At 33.3% G+C, this 13,447-nt stretch overlaps 1 protein-coding gene across 1 annotated transcript; it reads right to left on the bottom strand.

Moving 5' to 3' along the window:
• Positions 1 to 2,597: 2,597 nt before the first annotated feature.
• Positions 2,598 to 6,751, bottom strand: LOC139162087 (cationic trypsin-3-like). The gene is made up of 5 exons (XM_070742114.1): positions 6,712 to 6,751; positions 4,827 to 4,989; positions 3,510 to 3,763; positions 3,225 to 3,361; positions 2,598 to 2,747 (listed from the first exon to the last, which is right to left on the bottom strand). The coding sequence occupies exons 1-5, from the start codon at positions 6,749 to 6,751 to the stop codon at positions 2,598 to 2,600; spliced, it is 744 nt and encodes a 247-aa protein (XP_070598215.1).
• Between the last annotated feature and the right edge of the window lie 6,696 nt (positions 6,752 to 13,447).

The following is a 13,447-nucleotide window of genomic DNA, read 5'->3' as shown; positions in this document are numbered from 1 at the left end:
AACACCAAAGTTCAAAGGTAATGTGAGTAGTCTCTATAGAATAAATATTTTCCATCCACCCTTGTTAAAAAAAATAGCCTTGGCAGTAATTTCGGATGAGCTTTACTTACAGCATCCAAGGTGCTGAGGATAATAAACATCACAGGATTAAAGAGCTCTGCATTTAGATGAATGGAGGGTTTTCCATCCAATTATCTTTCCTCTCCGAGATCAAAGTTGACCTTGGAAAATAGCGTTAGAACAAAACTCAAAAAATTATTTGTCCTTCAAAAATTGGCCTGACATTCTGCCTTACATCATTTCTTATAGTATTTCTTCTGCTCCCTATACTGTTAGGTTTTTGTCCCATGAAACTCTTAACACAAGGCTATTGATAATAATCAGCTTTTGTTTCTAACTATAAAGCAAAAACTGGGTGACTCTTTTAGTCTCCCACCTTAACAGCAGGCAGAGAGAAAAGCAGATGCTTTTTCCAAACATAATTTCATATCACACAAACTTCTCAGAGCTCTGAAAACTTGCCCTGAGTCCTTCGGGACTGAGCGGCATAGAAGTCAAATTAAAGAAATAAAATAAATAATACAATGGACTTTAGAAAAGAGGAAAAGATGATATTTTCTGGCCTAGAACTCAGAGCTTTGTTAGGGAATGCTATTCCATGTTAAATTCAGCAGCGGCTAAAAAGGCCAACACAATCTTAAGCTGCATCAACAGGGGGATACACTCCAAGACCAGGGAGGTATTAGTACCACTCTATAATGCCCTGGTCAGACCACATCTGGAGTACTGCATTCAGTTCTGGTCACCACACTTCAAAATAGACATTGAAACTCTGGACAAGGTGCAAAAAAGACCAACCAAAATGATTAGTGGACTAGAAACCAAGACTTATGAAGAGAGATTGCTGGAAGTGGGCATGGATAGCCTTGAGAAAAGAAGGGCTAGGAGGGACATGATAGCAGTGTACAGGTACTTGAGGGGTTGCCACAGAGAGGAGGGGGTCACACTATATTTCAGGGCACCCAAGGGTCAGACGAGGAACAATGGTTGGAAGCTGACCAAGGAGAGATTCAACCTGGAAATAAGGAAGAATTTCCTGTTGGTCAGAGCGATCAACCAGTGGAACGGCCTGCCAGCGGAAGTTGTGAATGCCCCAACTCTGGACGTTTTCAACAAGCGATTGGACTGTAATTTGGCTGGGGTGCTGTAGTATTTCCTGTCTGGGCAGGTGGTTGGACTTGATGACCTGCAAGGTCCCTTTCAACATAGATAGATAGATAGATAGATAGATAGATAGATAGATAGATAGATAGATAGATAGATAGATAAATATTTTCTATGGGGTTCGGATCAGGCGAGTTAACTGGCCAATCAAGCACAGTAATCCCACAGTCATCGAACCAGGTTTTGATGCTTTGGCAGTGTGGCCAGGTGCCAAGTCCTGCTGGAAAATTAAGTCAACATTTCCATAAAGCTCATCTGCAGAAGGAAACACAAAGTGCTCCAAAATGTCCTGGTAGACGGCTGTGTTGAACCTAGACTTAATGAAACACAGTGGACTAACACTAGCAGATGACATGCCTTCACAAATCAACACAAATTGTGGAAACCTTTACATCTCATTTGGAACCTAAGGACCCAGTGTATAGAGGAGGAATGGAGAGGCACATACTTCAAGATGCTTGAAGTCCAGTGTGAAGTTTCCATAGTCTGTATTGATTTGAGTTGTGAAAACTCCAACACTTGAAACTTTCAAAGGGAGACTGGACTGCCATTTGTCCGAAATGGCGTAAGGACTCCTGCTTGAGTGGGGGATTGGACTAGATGACCTACAATGTCCTTTCCAGCTTAAATAAATAAATAAATAAATAAATAAATAAATAGATAGATAGATAGATAGATAGATAAATAAACAAACAAACAAACAAACAAACAAATCAATCAATCAATCAATCAATCTGATTTTAAGGTTGTGCACAACACAATACATCCTTATCCTGAACAGAATCTTAACTTTGTTAACATAAACATTGTTTGGTTCCTTTGTCTCCAGAATGGGATACTCAAACCACTTAGAAGTTTAAGTTTATTGAATTTATTGAATTGAATTGTAATCTAATTCAATTAATCTGATCAGGAACTGACTGCCTGGAACTGAAATCTGATCCTGAAACACAAACACATTGCTTCACAATGGTAATTACGACTTAAATTTCTATCTCTTAGCAATGCGGTTGTAAAGTGCAACGTCACATGACAATGTCATTGTCAACTTGCATTCTTCTGTGAATTTTTTCAGAATCACACTCTAATGTATACTGCTTGTAGTTTGCAGCAGACTTCCATCTCTTCATAGCTCTTCATAGCTTCTATCATCATTTCATCAATTATGAATATGATCATTGAAAATAATTAAAACTCATTTAATTTAAAGGCCAAGACCTTTTCCCACCACCAAAGAAAGATACCAATCACCAGGCTTGTCATTGCACAACTTAATTTTTATTTTTGAAACTTTCTCTTCTCAGTCTGTGGAATTGTTAGTTAAAGTGTTAGTTAATTTGTGAAAAGGAGGTTTTCCATACAAGAAGTGCAGATCAGTTGGAACTGATGGTTTTCTGAATCCAGGAAATGTACTTGCAAACTTGAGTGTAGACACCAGGATTGCCTTTCTCTGCACATCCATCGCCCCAAGAGACAACTCCTTGGAGTTCTCCATTGCAGACAAATGGACCACCCGAGTCTCCCTGGGAAAGAAATTATGAATATATATTCAGAAAGCAGGATACTGAATGAGGAAATACAATTTTCATTATTTCAGAGTGGTGGATGGAGGCAAGGAATAGATTGCAGAAGGTAAAAAAAATGTCTTGATTTAATTCTATATTAGATGTCATAATGGTTTCCAGAATGGGATGAAAATCCTTCTAATTCTCCATCTAAAAGGTAAGAGCTTCCTAAAGGAGAAGGCAGATCCAAGGTATAGTTCATAACCTAATAAGAGCTGGAAGTGACATGATTGATGTAGTTTGTTATTCAACAAAAGCAGGCAACTGAAGACCAGAGAAGTTGCAGAAAGAACTTCTGAATATAAGGGTCTTTTCCAACTATTCTCCAATATATTAAACCCCAGCCAGCTATGAATTTAATTTGTATAGTGGGATATGCTTTGAACACCATCTGAAATACACCATACAAAATAGGGAAAAGGAAAAAAGATTTACCTGACATGAATCTTTTCCACCTTCCAGGTAACCTGCACAAAACATATTGCTGGTGATTTCCCCTGGATAAGCTGCAATGCACTCACTCTGAGAGAGTACAGGGACTTTCAGGCACTGTAGCAGATCTGGATAGTTTTCTGTGGGAAAGATAAAAAGAAAGTGTTCACTTTCAGAAAGAGACATTAGGTTGTAATCTAATCTCGAAGATTAGTTTTGCTCAATAAACTGAACTGAACATGATCACAGATGACTGTATCTTGATCATAGAATATGAAGAAGACTCACCGCCACTGCTGAGGGTGTTGCCCCAGCCAGAGACTAAACATGTTGCTCCAGTAGACGGACAGCTGCTTGGTAGGCGCAATGCTGAAACACGGGAATTGAGACTGGCTGGTTTGGCTAATTTGATGAGCATGATGTCATTGTCCATAGTTCGGAAGCTGAATTTGGGATGGGGAATGATTTTAACTGCATCAATGTACTGCTCAGAATCATCATTTTTGGTCAAACTGTGTTCCCCGAGTCTCACTTGCATTCGGCTGGATGAAAACAAGAAAGAGAGATTTTGGTCACGCATATTTGATAATGGGCTATCAGCCAAAAGGCAGGCCCATTAATATTGCTGCTCACAAGAGCATTCAGTTGGTCAGAGCAGTTGAATACTTGAAAAGATGGATGCAATGTTGACTTCGGATATTGAGTAGGCAATGAATACTTCTACAAATACAGTGATACCTCATCTTACAAACGCCTCATCATACAAACTTTTCAAGATACAAACCCGGGGTTTAAGATTTTTTTTGCCTCTTTTTACAAACTATTTTCACCTTACAAACCCACCGCCGCCGCTGGGATGCCTGGCCTCTGGACTTCCGTTGCCAGCGAAGTGCCCGTTTTTGTGCTGCTGGGATGCCCCTGAGGCTCCCCTCCATGGGAAACCCCACCTCTAGACTTTTGTGTTTTTGCGATGCTGCAGGGGAATCGCAGCATCGCAAAAATGAGCACTTCGCTGGCAACGGAAGTCTGGAGGTGGGGTTTCCCAGCAAGGGGAGCCTCAGTGAAATTGCAGCATCGCAAAAACACAGAGGTCCGGAGGTGGGGTTTCGAGGACTTTGGTGCTTTTGCGATGCTGCGATTTCACTGATGCTCCCTTCGCTGGGAAACCCCACCTCCGGACTTCCGTTGCCAGCGAAGTGCTCATTTTTGCGATGCTGCGATTCCCTTGCTGGGATTCCTCTGCAGCATTGCAAAAACACAGAAGTCCGGAGGTGGGGTTTCCCATGGAGGGGAGCCTCAGGGAAATCCCAGCAGCACAAAAACGGGCACTTCGGCTGGCAAAAGGGGTGAATTTTGGGCTTGCACACATTAATTGCTTTTCCATTGATTCCTATGGGAAACATTGTTTCGTCTTACAAACTTTTCACCTTAAGAACCTCTCCCTGGAACCAATTAAGTTTGTAAGACGAGGTATCACTGTATGTGTGCACACTTATGTACAAATAAAAGCATGTGTGTGTATCATTTATTTGATTTACTAATACAAGTAAATATATCACTACAACAGTGATGTTCCAAATAAAGTAAGAACACATTATTACTTACGATACATAGCAGTGAGCAGCTGAAACTATCCATTGGTTGTTTATGATGGTGCCACCACAGAAATGTTTTCCAGCATTAAGGGAGACCTGATAGGGGACGGAATGTTTTGGGCAGGTGTAGCCACCCACAATCTTATCATCATCATCATCGAGGGGGAAAGCAACTGGATAATGAAAAAATTCAGAGAAGATTTCATAGTGAGTGAAACAGGAACCAAAGATTTTCCAACTTTAGCAAGAAGGGAGTCACAAGGTATACTTTGAAGGGTCCATATGATGGGATCATCATCCCATTCAGGCAAGCGATGGATAAGTAGGAAGTCATTTGAGAAGAGAGGTCAGAAGGGAGGGAGGAGAGAGGGATGCAGGAAATAATTAAAAAAAGGAAATTATCTAAAAGTAATTTACATTCACTATCTCTCTGCTGAAATTCCACTACAGAACCGAGAAATGCCTCTAGTCTTCATGGCAGTTTAATTTCTGCCCTTATTTCTTGTCCCATAGGTTTCCACCTCCTCTCTTCCCCTTTTTTTCTTAAAAAAGTGATTTCCACTCTTCTATGAAGAGCTATTGATGAACTAGAATGGGCATTTGGGACATTCTTTGGTGTGTGTGGAAGTATGCATGCAACAGATCTCCATGTCTTCAGTGATTTTGCAGTTTTTCCCAGGATTGTACAATTGGGTGATCTGCAATCCTAGATGTATCTGACTTCAGGAATTATGGATAGGTGCTATTCATGAGTCCCTTGTATATTCTGAATCAAATTTTTGCCTTTAGGTTCATCGCTTCCTTCCTCATGCTCTTACACATAACTTTCCTTAAAATTTTATTAGATCATCTGTCTCCTGCAAGTACACTGGTACCTCTACTTACGAACTTAATTCGTTCCGTGACCAGGTTCTTAAATAGAAAAGTTTGTGAGAAGAAGAAATTTTTCCCATAAGAATCAATGTAACAGCAAATAATGGGTGTGATTGGGCAAACCACAGGGAGGGTGGAGGCCCTGTTTCCTCCCAGAAGAGAGGCTCCACGGAGGCTTCTCCCTGCCTTTTCCGGCCCTGTTTCCTCCCAGGAGATTCCTACAGAGGCACCACAAAGGCATCTCCCTGCCTTTTCCAGCCCTGTTTCTTCCCAGGCGATTCCTACAGAGGCCACACAGAGGCATCTCCCTGCCTTTTCCAGCCCTCTTTCCTCCCAGGAGATTCCTAGAGATGCCCCATGGAGGCTTCTCCCTGCCTTTCAGAGGCTTGGGTTTTTAAGTAGAAAATGGTTCTTGAGAAAAGGCAAAAAAATCTTGATCACCCGGCTCTTATCCAGAAAAGTTCCTAAGTAGAGGCATTCTTAAGAAGAGGTACCACAGTATATGGAATGGATAATGATTCTGTTTCAAATAATGGGTAGAATATTTGAGGGACTGGGGATCGTAACATTTGTCAAAAGTCTGGCTACAACACTTTCTTGACTTGTTATTATTTCTGGGAATAAATTACCTCAGACCAGATACTATGGGGTATAATTTCTTGGCTTTAGCTGAAACAGCAAGAAAGCATCAAGAAAACTCCTTGGCTATATCGGTGTTAAAGATCTGTGATTTAAAATCAATAATCTTTGTCCAATTTTAGTCTAGTATTTTTCAACTTTGACAACAATAAGATGTATGAACTTCAACGTCCAGAATTCCCCAGCTGCATACTGGGAGTTGATGTTCTTTCATGTTGTATTTGCCAGTGTTGTGTTTAAAAACACTTGTATAGATTAATTCTGATGGCTTTAGAAACCCACCTTTACAAATTGAGCTGTGAATTATTATAAAAAGTTCTTGGGTTCACTAGTTTGCTAGCACAAGTTTAATTGGAAAGCATATGAAGAAATGATTGACTTACCAGCTGCTCCCAAGAATGCTACCAGCCAAATGAACTTCATGTTGCTTCCTTCCTCAGAGAGGAAGACCAGAGGAGCTGCTGCACATATTTATATTGTGGGATCAACGTTACCTTTGCTCCAAGGACTCCATCGAAAGCAAAAATACGCAATGGAAAATACAAGCATTGTCATTTGGAATTCAACCAATAACAGGTGGAGAGGAAAGATGAAATTCACATGAGTTTCCCCTTACCTGACAACCATTTCATACTGCCATTTTTAGATCAATACTGCGGAAATACATTTATCACATTGATGGATAAAGATTCTTTCCTTAGCTTTCTTGCAGGTAAGTAAATATTATTTCTATGAAAGTGGAAAAAATTTCCACATCTTGCATGTTATATTTACTTTGTGTACAAAAGCATCCCACCGTTTTCAAAAATATCTAGAGAGGCATTTTTATGGTGAGGATTGTCCTCAGACTTTGAATGGTATACTGAACTCAGAGATCAAAAGAGATTTGGTTTAATTTAAATAAAAATGAAGTGAGTTCTGCAAATATGATTACTTTAAGCTCAATCTGACTTGCAAATCCTCAAAAACTTACTCTCCAAGAAGATTCTTATGAATACATGATACTAGACTTTTATTCTTTTGATTATTGTACGCCCAGAGTCCACAAGCAGTTGGGTGGCTATTAAATTAAATTAAATTAAATTAAATTAAATTAAATTAAATTAAATTAAATTAAATTAAATTAAATTAAATTAAATTAAATTAAATTAAATTAAATTAAATTAAATTAAATTAAATTAAATTAAATTAAATTAAATTAAATTAAATTAAATTAAATTAAATTAAATTAAATTAAATTAAATTAAATTAAATTAAATTAAATTAAATTAAATTAAATTAAATTAAATTAAATTAAATTAAATTAAATTAAATTAAATTAAATTAAATTAAATTAAATTAAATTAAATTAAATTAAATTAAATTAAATTAAATTAAATTAAATTAAATTAAATTAAATTAAATTAAATTAAATTAAATTAAATTAAATTAAATTAAATTAAATTAAATTAAATTAAATTAAATTAAATTAAATTAAATTAAATTAAATTAAATTAAATTAAATTAAATTAAATTAAATTAAATTAAATTAAATTAAATTAAATTAAATTAAATTAAATTAAATTAAATTAAATTAAATTAAATTAAATTAAATTAAATTAAATTAAATTAAATTAAATTAAATTAAATTAAATTAAATTAAATTAAATTAAATTAAATTAAATTAAATTAAATTAAATTAAATTAAATTAAATTAAATTAAATTAAATTAAATTAAATTAAATTAAATTAAATTAAATTAAATTAAATTAAATTAAATTAAATTAAATTAAATTAAATTAAATTAAATTAAATTAAATTAAATTAAATTAAATTAAATTAAATTAAATTAAATTAAATTAAATTAAATTAAATTAAATTAAATTAAATTAAATTAAATTAAATTAAATTAAATTAAATTAAATTAAATTAAATTAAATTAAATTAAATTAAATTAAATTAAATTAAATTAAATTAAATTAAATTAAATTAAATTAAATTAAATTAAATTAAATTAAATTAAATTAAATTAAATTAAATTAAATTAAATTAAATTAAATTAAATTAAATTAAATTAAATTAAATTAAATTAAATTAAATTAAATTAAATTAAATTAAATTAAATTAAATTAAATTAAATTAAATTAAATTAAATTAAATTAAATTAAATTAAATTAAATTAAATTAAATTAAATTAAATTAAATTAAATTAAATTAAATTAAATTAAATTAAATTAAATTAAATTAAATTAAATTAAATTAAATTAAATTAAATTAAATTAAATTAAATTAAATTAAATTAAATTAAATTAAATTAAATTAAATTAAATTAAATTAAATTAAATTAAATTAAATTAAATTAAATTAAATTAAATTAAATTAAATTAAATTAAATTAAATTAAATTAAATTAAATTAAATTAAATTAAATTAAATTAAATTAAATTAAATTAAATTAAATTAAATTAAATTAAATTAAATTAAATTAAATTAAATTAAATTAAATTAAATTAAATTAAATTAAATTAAATTAAATTAAATTAAATTAAATTAAATTAAATTAAATTAAATTAAATTAAATTAAATTAAATTAAATTAAATTAAATTAAATTAAATTAAATTAAATTAAATTAAATTAAATTAAATTAAATTAAATTAAATTAAATTAAATTAAATTAAATTAAATTAAATTAAATTAAATTAAATTAAATTAAATTAAATTAAATTAAATTAAATTAAATTAAATTAAATTAAATTAAATTAAATTAAATTAAATTAAATTAAATTAAATTAAATTAAATTAAATTAAATTAAATTAAATTAAATTAAATTAAATTAAATTAAATTAAATTAAATTAAATTAAATTAAATTAAATTAAATTAAATTAAATTAAATTAAATTAAATTAAATTAAATTAAATTAAATTAAATTAAATTAAATTAAATTAAATTAAATTAAATTAAATTAAATTAAATTAAATTAAATTAAATTAAATTAAATTAAATTAAATTAAATTAAATTAAATTAAATTAAATTAAATTAAATTAAATTAAATTAAATTAAATTAAATTAAATTAAATTAAATTAAATTAAATTAAATTAAATTAAATTAAATTAAATTAAATTAAATTAAATTAAATTAAATTAAATTAAATTAAATTAAATTAAATTAAATTAAATTAAATTAAATTAAATTAAATTAAATTAAATTAAATTAAATTAAATTAAATTAAATTAAATTAAATTAAATTAAATTAGTTTTTTTTAAAGCAAAACAGCACTTTTAGATTCGAAGAGTGACAGTGTGGTTAAGCAACTGCTCCCCACACCACGCCAAATCTTGTCCTGCCCTCCAACTGTCACAGGTCTTTGTCATGGGTCACTGTGACTCCGAAGGAATGCTTCAGAGCCATCCAAGCCTGGACCAAGATGGACTTCACTTGTGAGCATGATAACAGCAGCTACTAAGCATTGGAAGGAGCACAACAGTAGACAGACAGAACTACCGTTGGCTACTCCATACAAGAAAACACTCCATGGATGAAAATCAAAGACAGATGATCTGATCACATCATAGGCAGATCACATGTGATCTGACCCTTGCTCCTCTCAGAATTTCTCCAGATGAGTATACAAAATCAGCAATATATTTCTGTGCTGTTTCTAAGGCAAAGTGAACTCCAGGTTTCACACCTGCGCATCAACTTTGCAGTGCTGCAACATTCCTGCACGCCACAAAGACATATGAGCTGAACCATTTCAATTATACAGGATCTGAATCAAAGGAACATAGAGCACTAAAAACCTTTCTGGATCACTGCAATATTTTTGGCAGAGGAAATCTTGCAAAAATAGATTGTGTTTCTCTCTTATAAATCACTATGCAACCTTATAGAATTTTGACTATTTTGAACGACAAGTTACAAGCACTTGTTATTTGGAACATGGATAACAAGGAATTTAAAGCACACTGCTCCACTCTGGTACCCACCAGATGTGTTACATTCCTTCTAATTAGGAAGGTGACTATCATGTAGGCTGAAAGACTGCCAAAAAGAAAGATACAATTCTGGGGTCCAACAAGATGACATTGTTTAATGGAAGCCTGCCCTTATAGATGTGTAGAAAGACCAAAGATGGAGGGAAACATGAACACTATTCATATGAAACCTAATTTCATGAGTTGGATTGATTATTTTCATTATTTATTTTATTTATTCGATTTTTATGCCGCTCTTCTCCTTAGACTCAAGGCGGCTTACAACATGTTAGCAATAGCACTTTTTAACAGAGCCAGCATACTGCCCCCACAATCCGGGTCCTCATTTTATCTACCTAGGAAGGATGGAAGGCTGAGTCAACCTTGAGCCAGTAATGAGATTTGAACCACTGACCTACATATCTACAGTCAGCTTCAGTGGCCTGTAGTACAGCACTCTACCCGCTGCGCCACCATGGCTCTTATAATTACGTACCATCATGTTGGTTTTGGTTCTTACTAATAGCTGGTTTAGAATTCCAGAGAATCATTGTCACTGCAAGATCAATGGGGCAATCCAAGATAAATCAATTTTTTCTTCAATCCTCTTCTGGCTCAATAATGTACTATGCAGATATTTAAGATTACAATTTACAACAAAGTAACAATTTACAAAGTAGTGTATCTGTAGAGGAAGAAACTCTTAAAGTTAATTTCTAGGTTCATTGTTCAAAATATTTTCAGTATGTGCAATGTTAAAATATTTTGCTTCATTCTATATTTACAATTTGAGGGTGAGTAATTTTTTATAATTGTAATATTTCATCTATTTTCCTTTAATGCCCAAAGTTTAGACTTTTTAATTTTTAATTTTTTAAATAATTCAAAATTATATTTTCCTATGAGAATGGGTCTTTATAATTAACTCCAAAATGTTATTTCAAATTTATCTGAACCCATAGCCATTTGAAACTTTTTAAAAGCAAAAATTTAATTACTCTTTCGCTATTTATTCCTTAAAGTTTGTCCTTAGTAACTTCTTTCAGTAAGGATTGAAGGAAACTTCTTCAGTTCTGTAAAACATATTGATTTGTTACTTTGTTGTAAAATTGTAATCTTAAATGAAATTACCATTAAAAAAAGAAATAGTTCTATGGATTATAACGAGAACTAAGAGTTTATAAGCATTGTAAGAAAAACTAGAAAAAATTGAATAATTAAAAGTGTTCAAATGGATTAGTAGCAATTGTTAAATATCTGCTTGGCAAACAGATGGAAAAAAGTATATTTCCAAGCACATCTAGTTTGCTGTTCTGCTCAATTTTACTCAGATCACACACAAACACACAAACATACAAATGTACACAATACAAAAGCTACTGAGGTAATCATTCTTAAAGAACATCCAAACAGCTACCAATTTTACAGATTTTTTTTAAAAAAAGTTTCCTCTCTCGCTCATGTCAGGGATAAAAGCTGTATTATCTCATTTCAAACATTCTATACCAGTGATGGCGAACTTATGGCACAGGTGGCACAGGTGGCACACAGAGCCATATCTGCTGACACACGAGCCTTTGCCCTAGCTCAGCTCCAGCACACATGCGCGCATCAGCCAGCTGATTTTTGCCTCATACGGAGGCTCTGGGAGGACATTTTTGGCTTCCAGAGGGCATCGGAGGGGAATGGGGTAGGGCAAAATTGCCCTCCCCAGTCTCCGGGGAAGAATCTGGAACCTGGGGAGGGTGAAAAACAGGCCTACCGGGCCCACCAGAAGTTGGAAATGGGTCTCCAGAGGGCCTCCAGGGGGGCAGGGAAGGCAATTTCCGAACTCTCCAGGCATTGAATTATGTGTGTGGGCACTCACACAGGTGCAATAGTGTTTGTGCATGCACTTTTGGTACCAAAGGGAAAAAAGGTTTGCCATCACTGTTCTATATGATTTCTTCAAACCGATGAAGGTTGGGTTTTAGGGAGGGATGAAATGAATTATTTGTAACAGACAAGTTTCATAGGCTTAAGCTAATCAGAATACAAGGAGCACATTATCTTTTCCTTCCTAATATTTTTTTTTTAAATTTCCCTCCCATGAAAGATAATGGGGGGGGGGGGAGTGCCCTGGGAGCTCTAGAACCAGGTACTTTTGTCTTCCTATTAATGCCATTTTCAGACTATTAGTAAACCAAATTCAATATTATGTTTCCTGCCTAGCCCTTCCCTTTCTCCCTCCTGCTTGCTTGCTCGCTGTTGGGCATGCACAAAGCAACCCGTAGCCTGGACTTTATTCACTCTGTACTGCCCACAGCGAATAAAGCCTTTCCTTTCTCTGGGCGGTGGGAGAAGCTTCTTTGTCCAAGCGCCCAGAGAAGCGAAACGCTTTGTTTGCTCTGAGCCACCCAGAGCGAATAAAGCTTTTCTTTTCTTCATCTCTTTCTTTCTTTCTTTCTTTCTTTCTTTCTTTCTTTCTTTTTTATTTTATTTTATTTTATTTTTATTTATTCATTTGTCCAATACACAATACATATGGAACAGAATAGACATGAAGTAATATATATATAAAGATAATATGTAAAAATAGAGAAGATATATGAAAGGAAGAAAATATATATGATATATGAGATAAAGGAAAGACAATTGGACAGGGGAGGAAAGGCACACTAGTGCACTTATGTACGCCCCTTACTGACCTCTTAGAAACCTGGAGAGGTCAATCGTGGATAGTCTAAGGGAGAAATGTTGGGGGTTGGGGTTGACACTATTGAGTCAGGTAATGAGTTCCACGCTTCGACAACTCGATTGTTAAAGTCATATTTTTTACAGTTAAGTTTGGAGCTGTTAATATTAAGTTTGAATCTTGTGTTGTTGCGGTTGAAGCTGAAGTAGCCATTGACCGGTAGGATGTTGCAACATATGATCTTGTGGGCAATACTTAAATCGTGTTTTAGGCGCCATAGTTCTAAGCTTTCTAGACCCAGGATTGTTAGTCTATTTTCGTAGTTTCTCTGGGCAGTGGGAGAAGAATCCTCGTCCCAGCACCCTGAGAAGCGAAACATTTTATTCACTCTGGGCAGTCAAGAGAAAGGAAAATCAGGACTTTATTTACTTTATTTAAAAGGCGCCACCAAATCCCTGGTGTTTCCAAATCCCTGGCGGCTCGCCGA

Source organism: Erythrolamprus reginae, chromosome 2, assembly GCF_031021105.1.
Source record: "Erythrolamprus reginae isolate rEryReg1 chromosome 2, rEryReg1.hap1, whole genome shotgun sequence".
Classification (NCBI taxonomy): domain Eukaryota; kingdom Metazoa; phylum Chordata; class Lepidosauria; order Squamata; family Dipsadidae; genus Erythrolamprus; species Erythrolamprus reginae.
The sequence above is the reverse complement of the archived record's forward strand: the minus strand, read 5'-3'. Positions and strand labels throughout refer to the sequence as shown.